This window comes from Eptatretus burgeri, chromosome 2 (assembly GCF_056783735.1).
Source record: "Eptatretus burgeri isolate ZD-2024b chromosome 2, Ebu_testis_v1, whole genome shotgun sequence".
Classification (NCBI taxonomy): Eukaryota; Metazoa; Chordata; class Myxini; order Myxiniformes; family Myxinidae; genus Eptatretus; species Eptatretus burgeri.
The window spans coordinates 158225895-158252400 of NC_140962.1; the positions used below are offsets into that span (position 1 = coordinate 158225895).

The window sequence follows — 26506 nt, forward strand, 5'->3', positions numbered from 1 at the left end:
ACAAAAGCAGGTTTAGAATGTTCTCAACAGCTGCCAAACCCCCCTGATACGGGATGAAAAGGAAGGAAGTGCTTTTTGCACCTTAAACATGAATGGGGGTGGTGCTAACCATTTGCGTCGGATCCAAGTTAAAAACTTTGTTGCTTCAGAAACATGTGGATGTCTGTTGCAAGAAATGCACATAACGGATACTTCGCAGTTTGACTGGCTCTGCCTTAACAAGGGGCTTTGTTTCTTTAGTAATTTGTCTTCTATCTCGGCGGGTGTTGCCTTTATGCTTCGTCCAGGTTTTGTTCCTGACTCGTATAATTTCCTTGAAATAGTGAAAGGACACTTAGCATCATTAGTGTTCGTGTATCAAGCATTTCACCTCACCTTACTTAATGTCTATGCTCCTTGTGAGAGCGGGGCTCGTAAAGTCTTTTTTACATTTCTGGCGAATTACTTCCATACTTTAGTCTTTGATCACTGTATTTGTATCGGAGGACATTTCAATTGCATGTTTGAACCTAATTTGGATAGAAATACACCAGAACCACATCCTGAATCTCATAAAGACATATCTTGTTGTTTTTCATCACTTGGTCTACTCGATGCTTGGCGCATGCAGCACCGTACAGCATCTCAGTATACAAGGTGCCGGTGTTCTAATGGGCTGATAACACTTGCAAGGCTGGATAGATGGTATATTAACTCCACTTTTAGGAATGTCCTCATGTCTTGTAACATCTTTCCTTCCATTTTCTCTGATCATCACCTGGTAGTGCTTGGTTTATCCTCTTCTCAGTTAACGCATAAAAGTGCTTATTGGACCTTCATTACCAGCCTGTTGGAGGATTGTTTTTTTACTGATGCTTTTCGTAGGTTTTGGGAAAAACTTATCCAAAGTAAACCTTCCTATGCTTCTATCCAGTTATGGTGGGACAACGTGAAAGCTCAAATTCGTGTTTTCTGTCAATGTTCTCAGTCCTTTTCCACGAGCAAGAATAAAATTGCTGTTTCACTCTTGGAAACTGAAATATTGCAGTTAGAGGAAGACTTAGCTAAAGCTCAAAATGACAGGAAACTTAGGTTATTATTGGAAAAAAAACTTTTCTCAGATAGTTGATTCATGAAAAAGTCATGGGGATGTCAGTTCGACTTAAAATCCAAAATGTGAAGTTTTCTGACACCCCAAATAAAAGGTTTTTCTAGTTAGAAGGGGTTAAGAAATCCCAAAGGCAGATTTTCTCCTTGTTAGATGCTAAAGGGAATTGTAAAAGACTTGTGAAAAATTATTTTTCTGATTTATTTGCGAAGGAATCTGTGTGTAAAGATTGTGTTGATGAGATGACAAATCATGTTCCTTCTTTGAGTTGTGGTCAGCGTCAAGCTCTTGAAAAGCCGCTTACCCTGGAGGAACTCAGCATGGCTCTGAATAGCTTTGAACGTGGAAAAGCCCCTGGAATCGACGGACTTCCAGTGGAATTTTTTTACAGGATTTTGGGACATCTTAGGTCCAGAAGTACTGTTGGTTCTGCAAGAAAGTTTACTTTCTGGCATACTGCCTCTCAGCTGTCGAAGAGCAGTGGTTTGTCTTCTCCCAAAAAGCGACGATCTCCGTCAAATCAAGAACTGGCGCCCCATCTCATTACTATGTTCTGACTACAAACTCTTTTCCAAATTGTTGGCCAATCGGCTAAAACTTGTCATCGGGACTCTCGTTCATCCTGACCAGAGCTACTGTGTTCCAGGGAGATCAATCTCTGATAACATATTTTTAGTTAGAGATTTGATTGATTGTGGTCTTAAAGAGGAAGAGGGGGTTGGTTTGATTTTTCTTGATGTCAAAAAGGCTTTTGATAGCATTGATCACATTTATATGTTTCATGTGTTGCAAAAGTTTGGTCTGGATGAAAGGTTTATTAGTTTTGTTAAGTTGTTATTCAACAATATATCTAGTTTGTGTAAGGTAAACGATGGTCTCTGTTCTCCCATTCAGGTTCAGAGGGGTGTTCGGCAAGGCTGTCCATTGTCAGGTTTACTGTTTAGCCTTTCTCTTGAGCCATTACTAATTAATCTTAGGAATTCTCTTTCTGGCTTTGTACCGTCTCCAGAAGAACACCCTATCATCGTGTCTGCATATGCTGATGATGTCTGTATAGTAATTAAAAATGATCAGGATCTAACCACTCTTCTTGGATCTTTACATAAATTCCATCTTGCTTCACATTTGCAGTGTAATTGGCCAAAGAGTCAAGCTCTGTGGGTGTCCTCGGCTCAATGTACATCCGGGAGCTTCCCTTAGTGCCACCTCAGTCTCTTCCGAAAGATCTAAGGAGGACGAGAGAGGGGGTGAAATACTTAGGTGTTTATCTTGGCCCTCACCAGTACTCCCTTATTAACTGGGAAGGAGTGGTAGATCACGTAACCAAACATCTTAACAAATGGAAAAGGTTCCTTCTGCAAATGTCTTTCAGAGGTCGTATACTAATTATTAATACTTTAGTTACCTCTGTCTTGTGGCACAAATTCATCTGTTTACAGCCACCAGATATCTTGCTTAAAGAGATTCAACAGATACTGGTAAAAAAAATTTGGAATGGTTATCATTGGTTGCAGTCAGATTTACTCTGTCGCCCCTTGTCTGATGGTGGCCAAGGGCTCATTGACGTAAATTGTCGTCTGATGGCCTTTCGGCTGAAGTCGATACAACGAGTGATCAATTTTGGAAAAACTGCCCTGGCGCCCCGTAGCACAACGAATATTGAGACAAGCTGGATTGCTCGGCTACGGCCTTGAGTTGTTCCTAATTGAATAAAAAAAGATTGACACGTCTCACCTTCCTCTGTTTTACCAGAGTCTGTTGAATGCTTGGCAAGCAGTAGTGGTGACCGCCAGAGGGATTTTTATGATATCAAAATGTTTGTGGGAGAACCTCTATTCCTCAACCCACTCTTTCCCAATGTTCCCAAAAGCCGTTGTTTTTTTACAAAACTTCATTTCATCTGGTATCAAAAATATTTGGCATCTTCTTGACACATCCAATTGTTGCTGGAAGTCTGTTAAAGAAATTGCTGAAATCACTGGCACCAGGTCGTTAAGAGCTGTCGGTAAAGTACTTGTAGGTGTCATCCCTACATCCTTTAAACTTGGGTTGCAGTGGAGTACTGAAGTCAAATGGATACCCCATAAGCCTTCACTTCCGAGCTTACTTGTCCAATTCACGAGTTTTACTCCATCTCCAGTCAGTACTGCTTCTTGTTTATTTACTAATCTTGACAGTAAATCTATTTATCGTTTTTGTCTTTCTGTTATTAATATATATACCTCTGCAGTAGGAGTACTGAGATGGAAAACGCTTTTGCCGTTTGCCACCCGTTCTGAACCTGCATGGTAATCGATGTATTGTACACCAATAACAAAAAGATTAGGTGACTTGCAATGGAGACTTGCTCACTGGTCACTGCCAACAAATACCTTTGTCAACCGAATTGATGTTGCTGTATCATTGCTTTGTCCCTTTTGTAACATCACTGAAGATTTGTTCCATGGATATATTGATTGTGTACGATTGTGCCCCCTTTTTCTTTTATTGAACAATATATTTCATCGAGTAAATGTCCCCTTTTCACTCCAGTTTTTTTTTTTGGCCTCAGTCAATTCAGGTAATGAAAAGTTGTTAAAGTTTTTGAACTATGTCCTATCGGAGGCAAAACTAGCGATCTACCCGTCGAAGAAAGCCAAAATGAAAGGCAAACCATTTGAGCAATGTAATGTAATTTTGCATTTCCAAGCCCTGGTTTCAACTCGTTTGAAACTAGAATTTAATTATTACAGAAATAATGAAAATATTAATACCTTTGTTGAAACTTGGTGTGTGGGTAAGATGTGCAACGTAAATGAAAATATATTAGAAATTTACGTGTAGTGTTTTCTTTCCTTGTGCCCTTGGAATTTTCTTTGTTTTGAATTGCTTTTTTTTTGGTGTTTCTTTGACTTTGTTGATTTCTCTTTGAAACCTGTTTTTGTTTTATGTCCTTTGTTTTTTTTTGTATTTTTATAATAAAAGGAGTCAAAAGTCAAGTGTCTCTCTGTCTCTCTGTCTCTCTGTCTCTCTGTCTCTCTGTCTCTCTCTGTCTCTCTCTGTCTCTCTCTGTCTCTCTCTGTCTCTCTCTGTCTCTCTCTGTCTCTCTCTCGCCCCCTGCTGGTCGTTGGTGAGTCGTGCATGGGTGTGGCGTCATGGCGGCTCCGTGTGTGCAGCTGTGAGTACTGTGCTGTGTTGGTGTTGTTCCTGTCCCCATTTCGTTTCCCTCTGTGTCCCCGTACGTGTTTGTGGAGTTTTTTCCCTGTTTCCCTTCCTGCTGAGACGAGAGAGAGAGAGAGGGAGAGCGCACACGGTAGGTTCTTTGTGGGTTTTCCTTGAAACCTTCGGGTTTCCGGGACTACTTTTTCATCTGCCTTGTTTTCATAGGCCTGCCGTTTATCGGTGGTTTAGCTTCTTCCTTACACTCCTCTTTTCCCTTATACTTCATTTGACCCCACTTGCTGGTTGCTCGTGACGGTTTTCCTTTGTTAAACTTAAACTTCTCTTCTTTTGCTTTAAGCTATGGCAAACGGACGTTTGCACAATAGTGTGTACGAGTCACTCACTCGGAAAAATGGAGTGACAATTACTCCACCTGATTGAGTTAGTGTTGAGAACGTGGTGATGGCTCTGGGAGAGCTCGTAGGAATCGAGAATGTTCTTGCTGCTTCGAAAATGAGCCAACGTGTCGTGGTTTTCTTGTCGGAGGAGCGACACGTGGCTCAGGCGGTCGAAACCGGTCTATCCGTACTACCAGACGTCTTCGTCAACGTTAGTTATCTCGATAGGATAGCAGTAAAATTAACACTGTCTAACATCCCGCCCTTCTTCTCGAGTGAGGAGATTGTAGCTGCATTAAGCGTTTTTGGCACAATTGTGTCACGAATCTCCATGATTCCACTTCGTCTGACGCTTCGGTTCGCCACATCATGTCGTTCCGACGTCATTGCTATATCATTCTAAAAAACAACACTCAGTCGCTCAATGCAGTTATGACTTTAAAAAATAAAAACCGCAATTACCAGATTTATATCGCAACGGAGACCACAACTTGTTTTATCTGTGGTGAATCGGGACATTTAAAAAGCGATTGCCCCAAGAATATATTAAGTGGCATATCTAGTGTGGTCGAACCCATTGAGACGAATAGTGGTATATCTAGAGTTGGGCACGTTGGTGATGCTTCAAACTCGAACAATCTGCCTGGGCCGTCGAAAGTGGAGGTAAATCCCCCCTCGCAGATGACGAAAGCTTCACCGTTGTTCCTTCAAAAAGGAAACATAAATTGAAGCATCGAAATGATAACAATAGTCAAGATGTGACGGCGAGTTGTGCAAAAAAGATGGCGCCGGCTGCCGAGAATAATGACTCGTGTTTGGAAGCAACAATAGATGCTCTTTTTAAAACGAAAAATCGATTTGATGTAATCGCTCCAGAGGATGATGACTTTGTCGATGGGGTTAGTGAACATGAGCAGGAGATTGGTTTTGTGCAGCAGGGAGCACACGTGACCACTCCCATAGTCACAAACACCTTGGATATTAACACCGAATCCACTGTAATCTCCCTCCCTGTAAAGACCAACAGTGAAGTGTGTACCATTTCTAAGTCACCAATAACTCCAAACCTGGTTGAATCAGGGTGTAAAGCTTCAACTAGTGAAACACCAGGTTTATCTCAAGCGGAATATAACGTTCCTTCCATTAGTATACTTCCTCCTTCCTGTCCTCTTCACCCTCCCACTCCTCCTCCTCCTCCCCCTCCCACTTCTAATCCTCTTTCTCTTCCCACCCCTCCTCCTCCTCCCACTCCACCTCCCCCTACTCCCCTCCCCCCACTCCTCCTCCCTCCACTCTTCCTTCCCCAACTCCTCCGACTCCTTCCCCCCCTTTGGAAGCGGAATATGAGGCTTCCCTTATTAAACCATCAGCTCCATCTTTCGAGCATAACATTAAGGTAATGGATACCAATCGGTACTCGGATTGTGATTCGGACGGGGCCTCATCACTTGCTTCTTGTGGCAGTGCTGAAGCATGGAATGATCCATTTTCCCAAGATTCGGAGAGTGTTACCAGTATTCCACCTGCCGATATCATAAAGTTTCTTCATGACACCTTTCGCAAGAAACATGTTAAAAATTAAAAACTTTTTCCCTGACTTGCCCAGCTTAATAATCTGCGAAGCTTTTGCTCCTCAAAGCCGGACAGGTTGGTGTGACGGAATCGCAAGTGTATCGACTCCGGAAATGCATCCTTAAAGCAAAGAATGAGCTGCAGACACAGAGAGACTAAGTTTTTGACACACCCTAACTCTATGTTAGCCTATGGCTTTCTCTATAGCGAGTTTAAATATTAATGGGGGACGCTCCTCCATCCGTAAAGCAGAAGTTAAACAGTTTGTTGAGACAAATCACATTGATGTTTTGCTTTTGCAAGAAACAAGATGTAGCTCCTCTTGTGCATGTGAATGGCAAAGGACAATGAGGGGAAAATGGTTTTTTAGTAGTCTGGAACACCCAAGGGCTGGGGTGGCTGTTTATTTACAACCTTCCTTTTGCAGTCCCAGTGTTGTTTTTAATGAGATTATCAAAGGGTATTTGATTTCACTCACCTTCACACATAATGGCTTTAAACACACCGTACTGAATGTCTACGCACCTAGCGATAGCACGGAGAGACTCGCCTTTTACACACACTTAGAAACGTCTCTTGTACACATTGATTTTGATTGACTTGTCTGCTTGGGTGGAGATTTCAACTGCACGATGGACCCCGCCATTGATCGTAATGGAGAGGAGCCGCACCCAGCAAGCGCAGCGCCTTTATTGAAAGCCTTGTCCAAGTTTTCCCTGATCGATGTGTGGAGAATCCGCAATCTTTCTTTCCGCCAATACACGTGGAGTCGGTGTTCAAAAGGCCACCTATCACTTGCAAGATTGGACCGTTTCTACATCAACAGTACCTTTTTAAATGTTGTGAGCAATATGAACATTATTCCGAGCGGCTTCTCAGACCATCACATGGTCGCACTTCGTATTCACCAACCAGTTCGGAATCGTGGTGCTGCCTACTGGACCTTCAACGCAAGCCTTTTGGATGACCAACTATTTGTTGATGCCTTTGGTGTGTTCTGGAGAGCCTTGCTCCAACGTAAAACTTCCTTCCCCTGCCTTGGAAAATGGTGGGACAACGTCAAAGTGCAAATAAGATCCTTTTGCCAACAAATGGAGCCTACCACACCAAATATGACTCTGTTCACCTTGTTCACCTTCAATCCTTGTTCACCAAATATTATATTTGCAGACCAACCTCTTGGCTTCAAATGATGAAAGAACCAACCTCTTGCTGGCGAAGAAAAAAGCTCTTCTTGCTGGACTTTGTGCAAAGCAAGCCAGAGGAGCACTGATTCGTCTCCGACTGGAGAATTTGTATTACCTGGACACCTCCTCTAAGTTCTTTATTGGACTGGAAGCTCAAATAAAGAGAAGTCAGCAGATAACTTCAGTAAGGACAAAGGAAGGAAGGATAACACACGATCAAAAAGATGTCAGAGCCTCACTCGGACACTACTTTACTGAACTTTATCATGCTCCAAAAATCGACAACAAAATTATAACAGTGCTGACTTCTTCCTTACCTGCCTTGTCAAAATCTGCAGTTCTACAAATGGACAAGGAAGTAACTTTGGAAGAACTCCAAGCTGCTTTTCAAACTCTACCCTCGGGTAAGGCCTCCGGCCTGGATGGAATTCCTGCGGAATTTTATAAAACCTTTTGGGACCTCCTCGGACCAGAACTACTTGAGGTTATAATCGACGATCAGGCTCACTGCCATGAAGCTGCCGGAGGGCTGTCCTCGCCCTTATCCCCAAAAAAGGAGACTTTCAGCTCATTACTCTGTGCAGACTACAAAATATTTTCCAAGGCCCTTGCCAACCGCCTTAAAGCCATAATCGAGGAGATCGTACACCCAGATCAGTCTTACTGTGTCCCGAAGAGGACAATTCATGACTATCTTCATTGTGCGTGATATAATTGACATCTGTTCTCTTGAGCAAAGGAATGTCGGGTTGGTGTTCTTGGATCAAGAAAAGGCCTTTGATACCATTGATCATTTTTATCTTTTCTCTGTTTTATGGGGGTTTGGTTGTGGGGAAAATTTTATCTCTCATGTGCAGTTACTGTATAACAACACTTTTAGTCTCTTAAAAGTTAACAACATTTTATGTCCCCCTTTCCCGGCTAATAGAGGCATTCGTCAAGGGTGCCCTCTTTCTGGCCTCCTGTACTCTCTTGCGATCGAGCCTTTGCTCGTTCGGTTGCGTGCACGTCTTCTCGGTTTCCTTTCTCAATCAATGGCGAACCCGTTTAAAGTGATTACTTATGCAGATGATCTTTGTGCAATCGTTCGCTCGAATGAGGACGTCTCAGCCTTGGTCCATTGCATTCATGAATTTGGTTTGGCAAGTTCCACAAAAGTGAACTGGGGAAAAAGCAGAACTCTCCATCTTGGTCCACAGAATGGCGCCATTCCTCCGACTCTTCCCGAGAAACTTAAATGGGAAAGGGATGGAATTCTTTACCTCGGCGTCTTTCTTGGAACTGAGAACTTCATTTTAAAAAACTGGGAATCTCTAATTATTAAAACTGAGAGACGTTTACGAAAGTGGAAGGGCTTACTTTGTCAAGTAAGCTTACTTACTCCTGCTTTTTCCTCCCCCCTTCTATCTCCGTCTTTCCCCTTTTTCTCCCCAACGTGATTTTGGGGGTTGTCTGTGTCTTCTCTATCCCTTGTATCCGAGAGAGAGAGACAGAGACAGAGACAGAGACAGAGACAGAGACAGAGAGACAGAGACACGGCCTATTTGGGTGTGGCTTACCTGTTAGATGAGGCCTTGTAAACTTGGTCTTTCTTTTCCTTTTTTCTTTGCTTATAATGCACTTTCCTTCGTTTTTAGTGATTGTTTTTTGTGTCTTTTAGTTCCACCTCCCCCCCCCCCGCCTTTTTGCTTTGTAAAGCTCGAGCAAAAGGGGGAGATAAACCGCTGAAATGGTGGATACACGCACTCGGTTTGAGGCATTTGATAATTTAACGTGGAAGCATGCATTGGTGTGTGTTCCACCTGAAGGAATTGAAACCGAAGACATTGTTTTATCAGTTGGGAGAATAATAGGGAATCAAAATGTAAGAGCAGCATCGAAAATGAATAAGAAAATTGTTGTCTTTGTATCTGATGAAAAATTTGTTCACGATGTTGTAAGTTCAGGATTAACGACAGAGACTGGTCTCTTTATGTTGGCTTCACCAATGGATACCCCATCATTGAGAATTTTTATATCAAATGTACCCCCGTTTATAACCAATGACAAACTGATGTGTATTCTGTCACGATACGGAACAGTTGTGTCAAAAATCTCGATGATTCCTCCAAGAGCTCGAGATGAACGGATTAAACATGTGATGAGTTTCCGACGCCAGGTTTATATGGTTCTTCCCGATCGAGGTGATGACACCGGTCTAAACATTTCATTTAAAGTGACCTTGAACAAGTATGAGTACCAAATGTATGCAACTTCAGCTTCGTTAACATGTTTTAACTGTGGAGCATTTGGACATGTGAAAAGGTTTTGTCCAAAAGTATCTTGTGTAAAGTGTGGTGAAGCAGGTCACAATGACACTGACTGTGAAAAGGACTTTACCCCGGTTTCAGGTGTAGAGAATAGAGCAACTCCTAATACCCAGACGCTTCCTGTTGTTTCCTCGCACAAGAAGACTCACGGTTTTACTCCAGTTCCTCATCCTAAAGAAGTCAACATCTCAGCATTCGGAGATAATGAAATCCCCCCTGACAACCCAAATGGTTTGGCTGTTGCTGCATGTAGTGTGGAGATGGAGGAGGATCTCGTTGCTGTGACAAACAAAGAGCATCCGATATTAGTCGTTCCAACACTTCCGTAAAAAAGGTAGTTTTGGATGAAGATTGTGAAGTTGAGGATGCACCTCAATGTGTTACTCAGGATTGTCCAAGCTGCATTGATACTTGGGAGAATGTTTTGGATTGAGTAATGAAGAAAAGGATTTTCAAGGATTTCTGTGCAACACTGGGAATTTGACGAGTAAAGCAGGTGGTGAGGCTGATGTTGATGGAAAGCTCATTAGCAAGTCGTCACCATCACTTCCTGCTGAGAACGAGCAGAATGGAGATGCTTCAGTCCTTACTTCCCCTTCATTGATACAAAATCCCATTCATTATCCTGGTTATTCAACTGAGCTAGTGAACACCAGCCCTCAAGAGCAAGAAATCGAGGTTACTGATCCGGTTGAACATACTGAGTACCAGAGTAAAGTTGAGGAACATTCTGGCAAATCTTTAGAGTTGCCAGGCCTTAAATAATGACTGCTCAGACTAATTTATATGACTCAGGTGGTGCCGGGTCTGATTTTTCAGAATCAAATGATGAAGCTGAGGTGACATAGTTGTCTCAATCTTCATCGTATCAGTCATACATAGCCCCCACAACTTATTCTTGCCTTTCTGAATGAAACGTATTGACATCGAAATGTGATCATTAAAGATCACTTTCCTGATTTATTTTCATTTGTTCAAGCCGCAAAAGACATCATTAGGGAGCCTGCTGAATTCAAGTTGACAAAGTCACAGTTTCAACGTCTTCGAAAGGTTGTTACAAAAGCGGGGACTGAAATTTCTCAGCAACCGCTCAAGCCTTTGGATAAACCATGAAAAGATCATTTTTGGAACCTTAAATATGAATGGCGGTGGAGCAAGTCACAACCGCCAGGTTCAAGTGAAAAGTTTGTTTGATCGTAAACATATAGATGTACTTTTACTCCAGGAAACACACATAACTGAAGATCTGGAGTATGATTGGTGTCGCCTCTTTAAGGGACAGTGCTTCTTTAGTAATTTGTCTTCTTCTGCTGGTGTGGCCTTTTTATTCAGACCTGGGCTAGTACCTGAATCATGCCACTTCCAAGAGGTTATCAAAGGCCGATTCATCTCTCTGGAACTGGTCATTAACAATTTCCATTTTACACTATTCAATGTGTATGCTCCCAGTGAGAGTGTAGAACGGAGAGCCTTCTTTTTGTCTTTATTCAGACACTTTTGCTCAATTGATCTCAATGATTGTATTTGCATGGGGGTGATTTTAATTGTACCATAGAACCTCTTTTAGACAGGAATACAGCAGAACCTCACCCTGAATCCTATGCCGGTTTGTCAAATTTTTTTTCAGCAATAGGGTTGTTTAGATGCATGGAGGCTATGTCACCCCAACAAATCTCAATATACGTGGAGACGTTGGGCTAACGGGAAAGCATCCTTTGCTAGACTTGACCGGTGGTACATAAACTCGCATTTCAGGATTGCAGTTTTCTCTCCGGTTCACTTTCCATCCTTATTTTCCGATCATCATTCAGTTACCATGGGCCTTTTTTCCCTCAACCTTCACATAAAAGTTTGTACTGGAAATTCAACACCAATCTTCTTGAAGATACTTTGTTTAAAAAAGGCTTCTATACATTTTGGGCTATCCAACTCTCAAAAAAAGCCTCTTTTTCTTCATTAGAGTTATGGTGGGACAACGCAAAAGCACAGATCAGAGTGTTTTGTCAGCAGTTTGCTTCAAATGTCACCAATATTAATAATACAACAATGGCTCTGTTAGAAGCTGATATCATACAGTTAGAGAGTGAAGTGGCCAGATATGGAAACAGGAGGGACCAAATGATATTAGTTGAAAAAAGGACCCAATTGAGAGAACTGACGCAAGAAAAAGTAGCAGGGATGTTAATCAGATTAAGGATAAACAACATCAAGGTTTTAGATACTCCCAGCAAATCCTTTTTCCAAATGGATTTTGTCAATAAATCAAAAAATCCGTTTTTTCTTTGCTTGACTCAAGAGGAAACATTGTTGTTAACTCCAGTGATGTACGTTTGTGCATTAGAGATTTCTTTTCAAAAATTTATGCAAAACATACTGTTTGTGAGCAAACTATGGAACTTTTAACTTCTCACTTTCCTTCCATCACTGAGCCCCAGCGTCTGAGCTTGGACTCACCGATAACATTGCCTGTGCTAACGCAGGCCCTTGCTGGATTGAACTCGGGGAAAGCACCTGGAATTGACGGCTTACCGGCAGAGTTTTTCTTGGCGTTTTGGGACCTTTTGGGCCCTGAGTTACTGAATGTCCTGGAATCATCTTTGATAAATGGAGAACTGCCTCTAAGTTTTAGAAGAGCGGTGGTGTCTCTTCTACCAAAGACTGGAGACTTACGGCAGATAAAGAACTGGCGACCGGTCTCGGTATTATGTATGGACTACAAAATATTGTCAAAAGTGTTGGCCAGTCGGTTGAAGATGGTAATTGGTGATCTTGTTAACTCTGATCAGAACTACTGTATCCCGAACAGATCAATTTATGATAATATTTTTTGATGAGAGATTTGCTGCAGTGTGATTATATGGAAAAATAATTTGGGATAATATTCCTTGACTTAGAAAAGGCATTTGATAGTGTTGATCACATGTTTTTGCATCATGTGTTGGATGCATGTGGTCTTGGTACCAATTTTAGGGCCTATGTATCTTTACTGTACAGCAATATATTTCGTATTTTTAAAATTAATAATGAGCTCGTCTCTCCTATACAAGTGCAGAGAGGGGTGAGGCAAGGGTGCCCTGTTTCTGGTTTATTATTATCCTTGGTTATAGAACCACTTCTTAAACCTGGTGTTGGCGCAGTGGTTAGGGCAGCGGCTTGGGATCCAAAAGGTCCTGAGTTCAAGCCCCGTTGGGCCACTGAATTAATACACCAGGGGGTTGACTCAGCCTGTCATCCTTCCGAGGTCGGCGAAGTGAGTACCAGTGTACTGGGCCAGTGTATACCCCGGTTAAAATAGGTGTACCATATCCCTGTGTCGTAAGAGGCGACCAGGGCTGCGTCAGGAAGGGCATCCGGCGTAAAACATGTGCCAAATCACTATGCGGATCATATGGATGATCCGCTGTGGCAACCCCTAATGGGAGCAGCCGAAAGAAGAAGAAGTTATAGAACCACTTCTAATTCTATTCAGGAAAAATCTTTCAGGAGTAACTGTATCCACAGGGATTCCTTCGATAGTTGTGTCAGCTTATGCAGATGATGTCGCTGTTGTCATTAAGAATGACAATGATATCTCTGCATTTGTTAAGTGTTTAAATCTCTTTTGCTTGGCATCTTCAATGAACTGTAATTGGAGCAAGAGTAAAGCCTTATGGGTTCCCAGTCTTAAAAACAATCTGCTGAGGACACGGATAGTACCACCGATGCATTTGCCTTCAAAGTTAAAATGGGTGGAAGAAGGAGTCAAATATCTCGGTGTGTTCTTGGGATCCCCATTCTATGTCCTCAAAAATTGGGATGGGATGGTTGAACATGTTAAAAAAAGATTAGGACTATGGAAGAGAGCCCTACCCCACCTTTCTTTCAGAGCTAGGGTTCTAATTGTAAATAATTTGATTTCCTCATTTTTGTGGCATAAGTTTATCTGCCTCCAAGCACCAGAAGTGCTGCTGAAGGCTGTTCAAAGATTACTGGTTAATTTTTTTTTCTGGAGTGGTTTTCACTGGTTACAGCGAAATGTTATATGCCGCCCGTTGGCTGAAGGTGGCCAAGGACTTGTCGACATAAAAAGCCGCATAATGGCCTTTCGGCTGTGCTCCACTCAGATGTTGATGCACGAGAAACAGCTGCTTAGCCAACTTCTGGCCCGTCACATCTTGCAACAAGCAAGTGGGCTCGGTTACAGCCTTGAACTCTTCTTGATCAAACTCCAGCATGTTGATATATCTTATCTTTCAACATTTTATCAGAGTCTTTTGAATGCTTGGCAGAGCCTTTCGGTTAGTCGCCAGCAGGAAACTTATGCTACAAATATGTTTAGGGAAGAACCCCTATTTTACAACCCATTGTTTCCTGCAATTCCCAAAAGCCGTGACCTTTATCAACATTTTATTGCAGCAGGCATAATCAAAATACTACACCTCCACCATGATTCCGGGTTGGGGTGGAAATCAGTGCCGGAGATAGCAGATATGACAAGGATATGGTCAAATAGGACGATTGGTAAAATCCTCAGAGAAATTGTGAAAAAAAGTTCTCAACTTGAACTAAAATGGACTCAAGAAAGGTTGTTGACAACAAATGACTGAGGGTTTCCTGGGTTAATTGTACAACCAAGTCAGAGAGATTTACCCCCCATTAGCTCAGGAAAAAAATATTTTTCAGAAATATAACAGTTAAGACCAATATAGACTGTCGACTGGAGTCCTACTCGAGGACTCTCCATTGAAGGGAGTGGCCAGATGGAAAAGACTAATGCCGGAAGGACTCCCATCTGAGCCTGTATGGAACTCTTTCTACAGTAAGCTGGTTGCGAAAAGGACTGGAGATTTACAGTGGAGACGAGCACATTGGGTTATTCCTTCAAAAAAGTAGTTAAGTAATTTTTCTCCCATATCCGGTTGCTGCCCTTTCTGCATTTGTACAGAGGATTTGTTCCATGCATATGTTGACTGTACAAGGCTTGTGCCATTATTTCAATGGTTGAACCACATGGCAAAAAAGATGCAAATTACCTTCTCACTAAGATTGTTTATTTTAGGGTGGAAAGAACAAGTAAACTCATTATTTTTGTTCTTCGTAGCCACAGCAAAAATGGCGATTTATTTATCGAGGAAAGAGAAATTGAAAGGAAAGTTTTTTTTTTTCAATGCTTTAATAACAGCAAGACTGAAACTTGAATTTTGTTTTTCTAAAAGTGAAAACAGTGTTGATGACTTTAAGAAGTCTCGGTGTCATGAGGGGATTTGCAAAGTTCATGAGAATAATTTATTGATATCCCTGTAGTTTTTTTTAATTGTTTTGGAATGTATTCTTGAGTTTTGAGTATTTTTTGTTTACATTGAATTGTTGTAAGTATTAATGTACTCCCACGTAATAGTTTTTTTTCACCGACTGGCACACACATTTATGTATATATGTATATATCTATTTTTTTATATTGTTTTGTAATAAAAAGATTCAAAAGTCAAAGTCTCTCTCTCTCTCTCTCTCTCTCTCTCTCTCTCTCTCTCTCTCTCTCTCTCTCTCTCTCTCTCTCTCTCTCTGTGTCTCTGTGTCTCTGTGTCTCTGTGTCTCTGTGTCTCTGTGTCTCTGTGTCTCTGTGTCTCTGTGTCTCTGTGTCTCTGTGTCTCTGTGTCTCTGTGTCTCTGTGTCTCTGTGTCTCTGTGTCTCTGTGTCTCTGTGTCTTTCTCTCTTTCTCTCTTTCTCTCTTTCTCTCTTTCTCTCTTTCTCTCTTTCTCTCTTTCTCTCTTTCTCTCTTTCTCTCTTTCTTTCTCTCTTTCTTTCTCTCTTTCTTTCTCTCTTTCTTTCTCTCTTTCTTTCTCTTTTTCTCTCTTTCTCTCTTTCTTTCTCTCTCTCTTTCTCTCTTTCTCTCTTTCTTTCTCTCTTTCTCTCTTTCTTTCTCTCTCTCTCTCTCTCTTTCTTTCTCTCTCTCTCTCTCTTTCTTTCTCTCTCTCTCTCTCTCTTTCTTTCTCTCTCTCTCTCTCTTTCTTTCTCTCTCTCTCTCTCTTTCTTTCTCTCTCTCTCTTTCTCTCTCTCTTTGTAGTACCCAATTGTATAAAGGGTTTTGAGTTGTGTCGAGCCATATTGATGGTGAGAGTAATTTATTTTAGATCCTCGTGATTAATCATTTCTCCCGACACAAGCAGAAGTGATTGTTTTTGGTATTGTTTCTGAACAGTGTGTTCTCACCTCCCTTCTGAAATGAATGTTTAATTAAGAATCTGTAACATGATAATGGAAATAGTATAATAATTTGAATGATGTTTTGTGTTTCAATGAGCTGTGAAACAACAATCGAGGCTTTTCAGTCCAATAAAATTATATATTTTTCCCGACATCTTTGTTCTTGTTCTTTGTCCTTTCACACTTCTTTCCACTCTTTTCAAAGCTCTCTTTATTCATTCTAATTCTTGCTTTTTCTTCTTTTTCTCTCTTTTCCTCTATTTCTTTATCTATTTCTCCAAGAAGAAGTGAATTCTTGCAGAAAAATTTCTCTGAGGTTCACTTGGCTGTGTCTGGATTGGTTTGAGGATAGTGTTGATTCGCAGCTGAAAGCCGAATCCTGTCCAGGTTCCTCCTGATGACTCCATCTTTGTTCTTTACTTCTTGGGGTTCCTTTTTGGTCTTCCGCTTCATTACATCTTCATTTTCAAGTTTATCCCTGAATTGAATTTTCCTTCACTTGGTACTTCTCAATGATGATGTGTTTAATTGTATTTATCTCTTCACTCAACTTCTCATGTTTTTCATTCCCTTCCACAGAGAATGAGGTTGAAGAAAGAGGTTGTCACATCATGATGAACCGACAATGTGTTTGTCGCGAAGGTTTACTCAGGAAAGGAAAAGAGTGTGTGACGGAAGGTAAGGAAACGATGGTCGTGTGTAGTTAGAGATTATTTAATATGTAGATTAAAGGCAGTCAGGATTGAAAGACAAACTAAATGAAAAATGTAAACATAAACATCAACACTGTTTAAAACTGAGAATTTCAGAGGAGAATATTAAGATGGTAATGCTCCCTCTGGTAGGTCAGGTCAGGCAGGTATCGGAGCATGCGCTGGAGCAGAGCATCACTGCGTCCACTTTCTGCTCGTACTCCAAGGGCCTCCGTCTGGCCATCACCCAGGCAGATGCATGGCCCATCCTGATCTCCTTGAGATGTTGATCAACCTGCTGCAAAGATGAGGCATGAGCTCTGTCCATTGGCCTCCTCTGCTCACGAAGCTCTCTCACTGAGAAAATCTGATGATCAGGATCAGCATCAGGAAAACAAGCCAATGTCTATACAGCCACAGCTGACACTCATGGACTATGCAGGTAACAAATCTCATTTGAGTCTCTCTCAGCAACCACTCGTTGAACACAAAGTCTGACAAACAATTGTCAACGATTCTCCGAAGAGACCTGGCACCAAAGGAATTAAGTCTCCATCTTAGATCCCTGGTCAGAGTCCAAGTCTCACATCCATAGAGCAAGACTGGAAGCACCAAGGACCTGAAGTCTCGGAATTTCATCCACCTGCACAGGTACCGACAGCACCACAACCCATGATTCAGTGAATCCATGACTCCCCAAGCCCGATCCAGACATCTATTGACCTCAGGCTCACAGCCAGCAGAGACATGAATACCAAAAATGACTGCATCATCTGAGAAATCAAGGTCAGAGATATTGACATTCCCAAACGACGCACCATAGCTTGATCTCTCCAACATACACCCCAGAGTCCAGTCCATACAAGCGCTGAAAAATGTAAGGGCAGTACACACCCCTGGCGAACTCCAGTAACAACTGGAAATACATCGGAGATGGTATCACTCCAACTCACAACACTCTCAGTACCAGACTATAGTTCAGACATCAGATTGATCAGTTTTGGTGGCACGCCATGAAGACCAAGAAACCTCAAGAGTGCATCCCAATTCACTGAATCAAATTTTTTGCAAAAAATCAACATAGGCTGCAATTAGCCCTGCTGAAACTCTCATCTGTGTTTGATGAGGACCTGAAGGGCAAGAATATGGTCAATCGTTGACCACTTTGCTGTAAAGCCTGACTGCTCTTGGCACTGATGCTCAAGCAGATGGTGGCAAACCCTATAAAGCAGTATCTGAGCAAAAACCTTGCCCGGCACTGAGAGCAGCGTCACCCCTCGGAATTGTTGCAGTCCTGGCAATCACCCTTCCCTTTCCAGAGAGGGACAACAGGGCCCCTCTTCCAGTCAGTTGGGATGATGCCTGTGTTGCAGGCAGAGCACAGAACTGCATGAGACGACTAGTACAGCATTTCCACCAGCATATAGAAGTTCAGTATGATGCCACAGATCCCAGAAGCTTCACCCTATTTCAACAAGTTCACCGCAGCCTGTGTTTCCACAAACGAAGGTGGCTCACAGTTGATTTGAGCCTCAGCAATAAAGATAGTCGGACCCCTGACATCCAATTCAACAGCTGGTGGATCAACCTGGTACAGTCGCTCAAAGTAACCGGCCCAGCGGGCCTTCACTATGGACTCCTCTGTCAAGAGCCAAACACCCTCCACTGCCACTGCAGTACACAGAGCGATGGGCTTGGACGAACACAATGCGTGAATTCTCCTGTAAGCATGACAATCACTTGACCACAGGTGATGGTTGACCCCACAGATTCCTCACACACATGCCTCCTTGTCCACCCTCAGCGCAAGTACAGTTTTCCGCCTCAACTCCCTGAGGAGCTCCGCTCTGCCATTAAGCTTGGCCCTGCGACTGTGGTCAATGGTTTCCAGTGTCCCTTGAGAGACAAATTCCTCTTCGTCCTCTGTTGAGTTCCAAGACATCCACTGGCAACATCAAGCATTGTGGTCTTGAAGGCACACCACAACTCTTCAGGACTTTCCAAACCCCCCAAATCCCCACTCATCCTGTTCTCAAACTCCTCAGCTACCCCCTCATCCTGCAGCTTGCTAACATCCAGCCTTGACTGGGATGGTCCCATTCTCCCAGATTTAAGCTGAAACTTCAGAGTTGCAACAACAAGCCGGTGGTTAGTATTGTTGCGGATTCGCGCCCGCCGGCGTGCTGACGGCCACGTAACTCGAATCACGGCACGTCGCCCACCGGACGGACAATCCAGTCGTGACCCTCTCGGACTAACACCGGGAACCAGTCATGGGTGGACCTTTCGGTCTCACCGCGATCGTGCCAATCGGCCCCCGCGTGGGATAGGGTTGCTCGCCAAATTCGACCTACCTAAGTACCCACACGGAGGGTAGACCGGGCGATCGCACCTCGCCGCAGGTCGACTTCGGACATGGGCCACTTAAGCGACCCGTTCCGTACTATCGGGATAACCGAGCGGTGTTATTCGTCGGCCTCGACGGTTCGATTAATTATCGGGCGTCTTAGCCCACGACCAACCCTTTACGTGAAGCAAGACGGGGATTCAATGAAAGAAAAGACGAAGCGAAGCGGGAAAACAGTTCAACAATAAGCACATTTATTTCGCGATGAACGGAAAGCACACATATACAATTCCACCAAAAGCACATGTAAAAGAAGAAGACAATGCAATATTACACAAAAAGCAAATGCAACAATGCAGATCTATCCAACTACCGGGCACACGGCAACACTTGTACAATTTTACTTCACAGACGGCGCCGACAACACATATTCCCAAAGCAAAAGAAAAGAGAACCACCCTCCAGGATGAGGGGGGTAGGCGGGCCTGGGGCCGAGACCGTGTCGGGCCTACCGTCTGATGATGAGACGCAGAGCGGCGGTGGCGCCTCAACTCCGCGGGCCTCGCGGACAGTGTCTGGTAGGGGGTGGGAAGGGGGCCCCCTTTGTCGCACTATCTCAGCGCGGGGGGAAACAGGAGGGGGTTGCTGATGCTCGGGGGAAGGAGGATTTCACCCTGACTCGGGTCCCGCGGCGAGCGTCTCCTCCTCCACCTCGGTCGCGTTGCTGGCCTCTCTGGTGTGCAGCTCCCGGCACCGACGCGAGCACCCCCTCGTCTGCCTTCGCCGCCGTCACCACTCCACAGCTCCGTCCTCTTTACTCTGACTAGTACCACTTCTTTCCAGCTCCACCGACGACTCTCTTGAACTCCGCACACTCGAACTTCCAACTTCCAACTGAACTCCTACTCAACTTCCAACTGAACTCTTTCTCCCGTTTATATAAGCCCCGTGGCTTCGCTCTTTTACCCTTCACCCTCTGCCTTCGACCCTTCACCTCTCTTGCTGGCTCCCCATTGGCCCGAGGAAAAGTGGGTGTGAATGCTTTTTGATCCATGAATTTGCATATCGCGACCGCCCTCCAACGCCCTGGAGGCGGGGCCAAATCGCCCCTCGCTCACCGATTGGACGGAACACAAGTGGGCGTGAGTCGTTTTTGATCCGTTTTTCTGCGGAAAGTCCGTGATGTTTTTGAACACGCTGCTCGGTGCGCGCCCCGCACGAATCCAGCATCGGTGCCCACGAGTGGCGCGAGATGACGGTGATGCGATGGTGGCGAGTTGTGACGGTAAAGGTCGTGGCGGTTGTGGTGAAGCGGCGTTGTGGTTGGTGGTTGTTGTTGTGAAGCGGCGTTGTGGTTGGTGGTTGTTGTTGTGATGGCTGTTGAGACGTGGTTGGTGGTGGTAATAATGGCGGCTGGTCCATAATAAAGATAGTAAAAGAAAAACGGCTATCCTGAAGAGTCGCAGCCCGCATGAATGACATTTATTCCCTCTAGACAACGGGTTTGGGCCTAACTACACATATACTTAGAGATATCTCACCTACGGGCCCTGAATGGTGGTTTGCGAATATCGTCAACCACAACAGTATTAAGGAAATGAGCACTCTGGGAGACACTGCAGTTCTGGATGATCCTCCAGCGACCATCAACGAGCACATGGTCAATCTCCTTTGTCACACCACCAGCGTCGGAATACCAAGTCCAGCGATGAGTCTGTGGGCGATGAAACTATGAACCAGCCGCCCTAAATCCATGATTTCATGCAAAGTCAAGGAACTTAGTGCTATTCTCATTCACAGTTCCAGACCCATGGGGACCAACACGTCTCATCACCATCCCTAAATCAATGTAATCAATGCATTGAAATCCCCCAAGACTAGAAGAGTATCTCGTTTGGGGCAGTGATTCACCACAGACTCGAGCGTGGCATAATATGCGTCCTTCCCGGTGAGATCACTGCCTCAGTTGAAGCATATGCAGAGACAATGGAAACGACACTCAAGGAGTGACGAATCCTACATCTCAAAAAAAGCTCGTTGACCGGTGTGACCTCAATTGTCATTGGAGTCAACTTATTGGACACAGTTACAACAACTCGTTGGGCATGGTAACCATCAGAGAGCGACCCGGCCAATAGTTGGTGTTTCCACACATCATGATCTCGATGCAATCCGGTCTCTGAACCTCAGAGAGTACTGCAATACCGATGTCCAAACGATTGAGGTCAGATGACAACAGAGACAGGTTATCATCCTCTCCCAGGAAAATGACATTCCAGGCACCCACCTGAAGGGACCGCCTCACGTTAACCTAAGAAAACTGCCGTCTGGTGGACGACACCTCAGCACCACCCAGACACACACATCCGCAATCTGACCCGGGAAGGTTACCCCGTGGCTTTCCTCCTGTCATCAAAGAGTGGGGGTCCTGAAGGCTTTGCCCCAATCCCATCGTCACGTTTACAGATTGGGGTCAATGGTTATGTTACTTGTATTATGTCACATTTACAGATGAGAATTGCAAGTCCTTTCTCTACCCTTGCTCGGGGGGGGGGGGAGGGGGGAAGGGTGGGGGGGATAGTGTAGGTATTACTTTTTTCCATGACCTAACAATCGTACAGACATAATATTGTTACGGGGCCGGGTATCGGTGGCGAGCATGACCGCCAGAGGGAAAAGTAGAGTCGGCACCACCGAACACACCGGAATTGAGGTCGTGCCTTTTGGATAAGTCCGAAAGGCACGGGTCCCTTACTGGACCATAAATCGCCAATAATTCAACTGCGTGGTGTAGGGTCAATTGCCAAACTTCAATATACCTAATTACCCATGCGGACACAGCTACTGGGGAATTCACACCCTCAACGGACCTCGAGCGGAACGAGCCGTTACCGAGCCCGAACCGTGTGTAACGCGAGCGGAGTTTATCAAGGCCCGTCGGACCAAATGAACAATTTACGGCCGCGCTATTTCTCAATACACACTGTGCCAAGCCAATGAAAGAAACACAGAAATGAGCTGGAACATTTAACAAAAGGGATATTTATTTATAATGGGACAGGGGAGCACACAAGAAGGCAGAGTTAACCGAATAATGAAGGGATAGCAATTTATGTACAAGCACTTATGCAGTTTTACTGAATAAACTGGTGCCACAAACACACACACACGTACACCCAAAATAAATGGATCTATCAGGTCTTTATTGGTGGCCTCCAGCTCGAGGAAAGGTGAGCTGGAGGTCAGAGCCTCTTCTTGGACCTTTCCGCCTCGTGCAGTCTTCGACTATCTGGTGTGGCAGGACTCGAACCCGCCACACAATGCCACTCCAAGCCCAGGCAGGCGATCCTCGCGGGACAGGCACACATGCCACAAGAGAAGACGCTCTGTTTGTGGGACCCCAGGAAGGCGATGACTGGCTTCAGAAGACCACCAGATGTCTGAAGACCAAAGACCAGAAGACAATTCCTCTGAAGACCAGAAGACATCTCCTTTTCGAAGACCAGAAGACAACCACTCTCCCTTCGGTCCACGCACGCTTCCCTTATCCCACGCTCGCACTCCCTCATTGGGCAGAGAGGGAACGCTCTATATCCATATTTGGGGCCAAGCCAGAACGAAACGCTTGTGCCCATATTTGGGGCGAAACCAGAGCGTAACGCTTGTGCCCATATTTGGGGCGAAGCCAGAGCGTAATGCTTGTGCCCATATTTGGAGTCAAGCCAAAATGAAACCCTTGTGCCGATATTTGGGGCAAAACCAGAGCGCAACGCTTGTGCCCATGTTTGGGGCGAAGCCAGAGCGTAAACCTTGTGCCCATATTTTGGAGTGAAGCCAGCACACCAACGTCCAGAAAAACCCCGCCAAGCACACTGGACCCCGCCCACGTACGTGCTGGCACTCATGCATGCGATGGTGCCGGTGGATGATGGTGGAAGGAAGCGAGGGCAGGTGTCGTTGTTGTTGTTGTTGGTAATTTAAATCCCAACTATCAAAATAACTCTCAGCACACGTACAATTAATCACCCATTAGACATAGGACGGGACCCTAACTAGAAACACATACTTACCGATATAGCTGATCTATGGGACCTGGCCGTTGTGTGCAGTAAGCTTCCAAATTCGCAACACTACCCCCTCCCTTTTTTTCCAGACTCGTTCAGAGCCGTCAAATTTGCGTGTGACCAGCATGTGTAAGTTTTCCCCTCGTACGATTTACCTATGGATCCCTGAGTGCGACATTTTTTCATACATGTCCCAAAAATAAATTACCTAGTGTGCTGCGTAACTAAACTATCAGACTCACACAGACGACAACTACATTGCCGGCACTAAGACAAACAACAGGTTTTACAATAACTTATTTACAATTTTAACTATTTACCTTCACCATGGCCCAGGACCTGTTATCTGTGGGAAAGAAGCACAGCAAGTCAACAGTCATTTTATGTGGGTGAGTGCACAGCAGCTGAAGGTCAGTCGTCCTCAGGGCCTGCTCAAAAGGTCCCCCTTGGGTGTTCCTTTCAGTGAACCTTCTTCTTTGTTCATTTCATACCCCAGCTGCTGGAGGCAACTCACCCGAACACAGCAGGCCATGCGCCGTCCCACATGCCATTTGAAGTGGTCTTTATGCAAGAACAGGGAGGTAGCCGGCTGCTCAATGCAGTTCCTGGCTCTTTTGAATGAACTGGATGGAAAGGGAGATGATGCAAGCACACAAAATGATGAATGATGGGGCTGCCTGCAGGGCAGTCCTTGCAAAACACTTGCTGGATGAGCCTGGCACACATGGTGGGATGGTTGACACAGGGGCAAATGCAAATAAGGGCAGCAGGCATGGGGTCAAAGCAAAAGGCAGGTAACGAGGCCTGGCAAATGCGGACCAGCAGATGTAGCACAAACACAGGCCAGCATATGAAGCTGGCCGGCCTCTGGTCTGGTCCCTTGAGGTTAAGGAGGAGTGCGGTGGTGCCGGCCTCTCCAAAAACGTGCTCGGACCTAACCTATCGCCTTTGCCTGTCTTTTTTCATACCCACTCCCTTAATTTGCAGCAACGAAACAACAAAATGTAGCCCCTTTTTATTTTATTGTATTATATTTTACTATTTTAAATTGCTCGTCCCGAACCCCCTTACTTTCTTTGTCCGGCTAACCTATCCTGTCAACCTAGCCTACTCCCAACCCTTAAAATCCTTTTTGGAGGGGAATAAGGAAGAGACCAGTGTCCTGTCTCGAGGCCCAATGAAGCCCCAGAATAGCCTCCTGCATAATTCAGCCATCTTCGGGCCCTGTCACACCTTGACGTTTCAGCCAGCAATGGCAACGTATAAAAATGTATGTTAAACGTTGGCGTACGCTGAAATTTTGATGTTTTTTTTTTTCTTAAGTTTTGGGTGTATTCATAACGTGTTGGTCGTATGCATAACATATTAGTAATGGGCACAGAACGTTTCGTTGTGTTATTGATAACTTTTACCAACGAATGCTTAGCCTGTTGTCGGCGTTCACAACCTATGCCCAACGATAGTTTAACTTGCGCATAGCGCGCTGAACGTATCGCCGGCGAACTCATGGCATAGCCTGTTAAGAACCTGCTGGACACCGATTTAAATCATAACCGCCTGAGAATTTGAAGTGTCAACATTGCAGTCACACCTTGACGATTTTGCCAGCGTATGCTGGCTTATGAAAAATGTGTCTAAAACGCTAGGCGCATGTCAAATACAGTATATGTAAGTTTTGTATACGTTAAGAGTAGGCTGGAAACAATGAAGTACGCTGTCATATTACGTGGTACGTGTAATACGTCGTGAAATTTCAAGCATGCTGAAAATTTTACGACATACTCGGCGTATGGCTAACACGTTCCGCATGCGTTGTCATATGTTCTTGGCATGCTCCGCGATCGTCTACGCACGACGGACACGCATTACTTGTAGGTTACTCATAAGTCAAAACACGTCAAGGTAATATTTAACATACCTGAAACCTAATTTTCAACCAATGGGTAACGTGCTTTTAACCGATGAGTAGCGTGCTCTGAACCTATGTTTAACGTGCTTGAAACCTATGAGTAACGTGCATTGAACCTATTTGTAACTTGCCTTGAACCAATGACTAGCGTGCTATGAACCTATGTGTAGCATGCTTTGAACTGAAGTATAACGTGCTTCTAACCTTTGAGTAACATGCTATGAATCTATTTATAACGTATCTAAAACGCACATTGTCGTATGTAGAATAATTAGATTGACGTCTTCCGGACGACCACAGCACTTACTGAACGTATTTCTAACTCATATCTACCGTGTAATGGCGTATTGGCAGCGTTAAGGGGAATTGGTATATACAAATGGGCTTCACAAGAGGAACCCATCATTGTTCCAGACTCCATGTTGAGTAGATGTCAATGCCAGTAGTATCAGTAGTAGTTATACTATTAGTAGTCGATGGTGTGTGTGACAGTAGTAATAGTAGTAGTAGTTGTAGTAGTAGCATTGGTAGTAGTGGTATGTCTATGTCAGTGGTAGTATGTGAGCGTGATGGGGAGGGTGTGGGTGATGATGGATCCTCTTATCGTCCACGAAAAGGAGACTACTTTGCACCATTGTTCAATGTTGTTTTCGGCTAATTTTTTTTTCCTCATTCCCACGATGAAATATTTCTTTGTTTTACTTTTTAAAGAATTAAAAACCACTTTGACAAATGCATAATGTACTAGTAATGAACACAGAACGCTGCGATAACTTATAGATAAGTTATACCAACAATTGTTTATCGTGTTTTCGTCGTCCACAACCTATGCCCAACGATAGTCTAGCGTATGCATCGCGTAATAATTCCCAAGCACGTTATTCATAGGTTATAAATAAGTCACGGGTATCCTAAACATTACTTTGATGTGTTTCGACAAATGAGGAACTTTCAAGTAGCGTGTTGCGAAGTGTGAACAGCGTTCGTGTAGCGTGCTTACAAAACGTTACTCATAGGTTAGAAATAAGTTTCGGGTACGCGAATGTTACCTCTACGTGTTTCGACTTATGAGTAATATACAATTAACGTGTGTCAACAATCGCATAACGTGCCTACAACTTATGGCCAGCGTAGCGGAACGTGTGAGCCAAACGCCGAGTACGTCGTAAAATTCCAAGCATGCAAAATTTTTTTGGACAACCAAAAAGTACAACGTTTTAAACCAGCCTAATACGACCTATGGTAGTGTTTTTCAGCGTGCACCTGACATATACATAATGTACCCATAACGTATTCGACGTGTGCCGGCGTTTTCGACAAATTTTCATAAATCGGCATATGCTGGCTAAATTGTCAAGGTGTGACAGCCCCTTTACCAAGGTGGGTCCAGCGGCCTACGGAGAGCGAAGGGATGGATGGTGGGAAGGGGTACATTTCCTGACTATCCTAGCATTTATTAACTTTAAACTACCCCAGGGCTTTTCCATACACCTGGCTCTTTAAACTATAGGTTCTAACAACAATGATTCCCATCGCCTGTGTTGGTGTCCATTATTAATTTTGGCCCTGCCCACAAATTTTCTCTCGTGCCCTTGCACAATTTTGTGGCTGGGCAGC

General features: G+C 44.1%; 1 protein-coding gene across 26 annotated transcripts in view; it reads left to right on the plus strand.

Moving 5' to 3' along the window:
- LOC147033690 (NACHT, LRR and PYD domains-containing protein 12-like) overlaps positions 1–26506 on the plus strand; it is a 1146930-nt gene that overhangs the window by 344243 nt on the left and 776181 nt on the right. For 25 of the 26 annotated variants that reach the window (XM_085871777.1, XM_085871791.1, XM_085871784.1 and 22 more), the window contains exon 5: positions 16457–16555. The exons of the other annotated variant lie outside the window; for it this stretch is intronic. In XM_085871777.1, coding sequence (XP_085727903.1) covers positions 16457–16555 — 99 coding nt within the window. The remainder of the gene's footprint in view (positions 1–16456; positions 16556–26506) is intronic. 26 annotated transcript variants of the gene reach the window in all.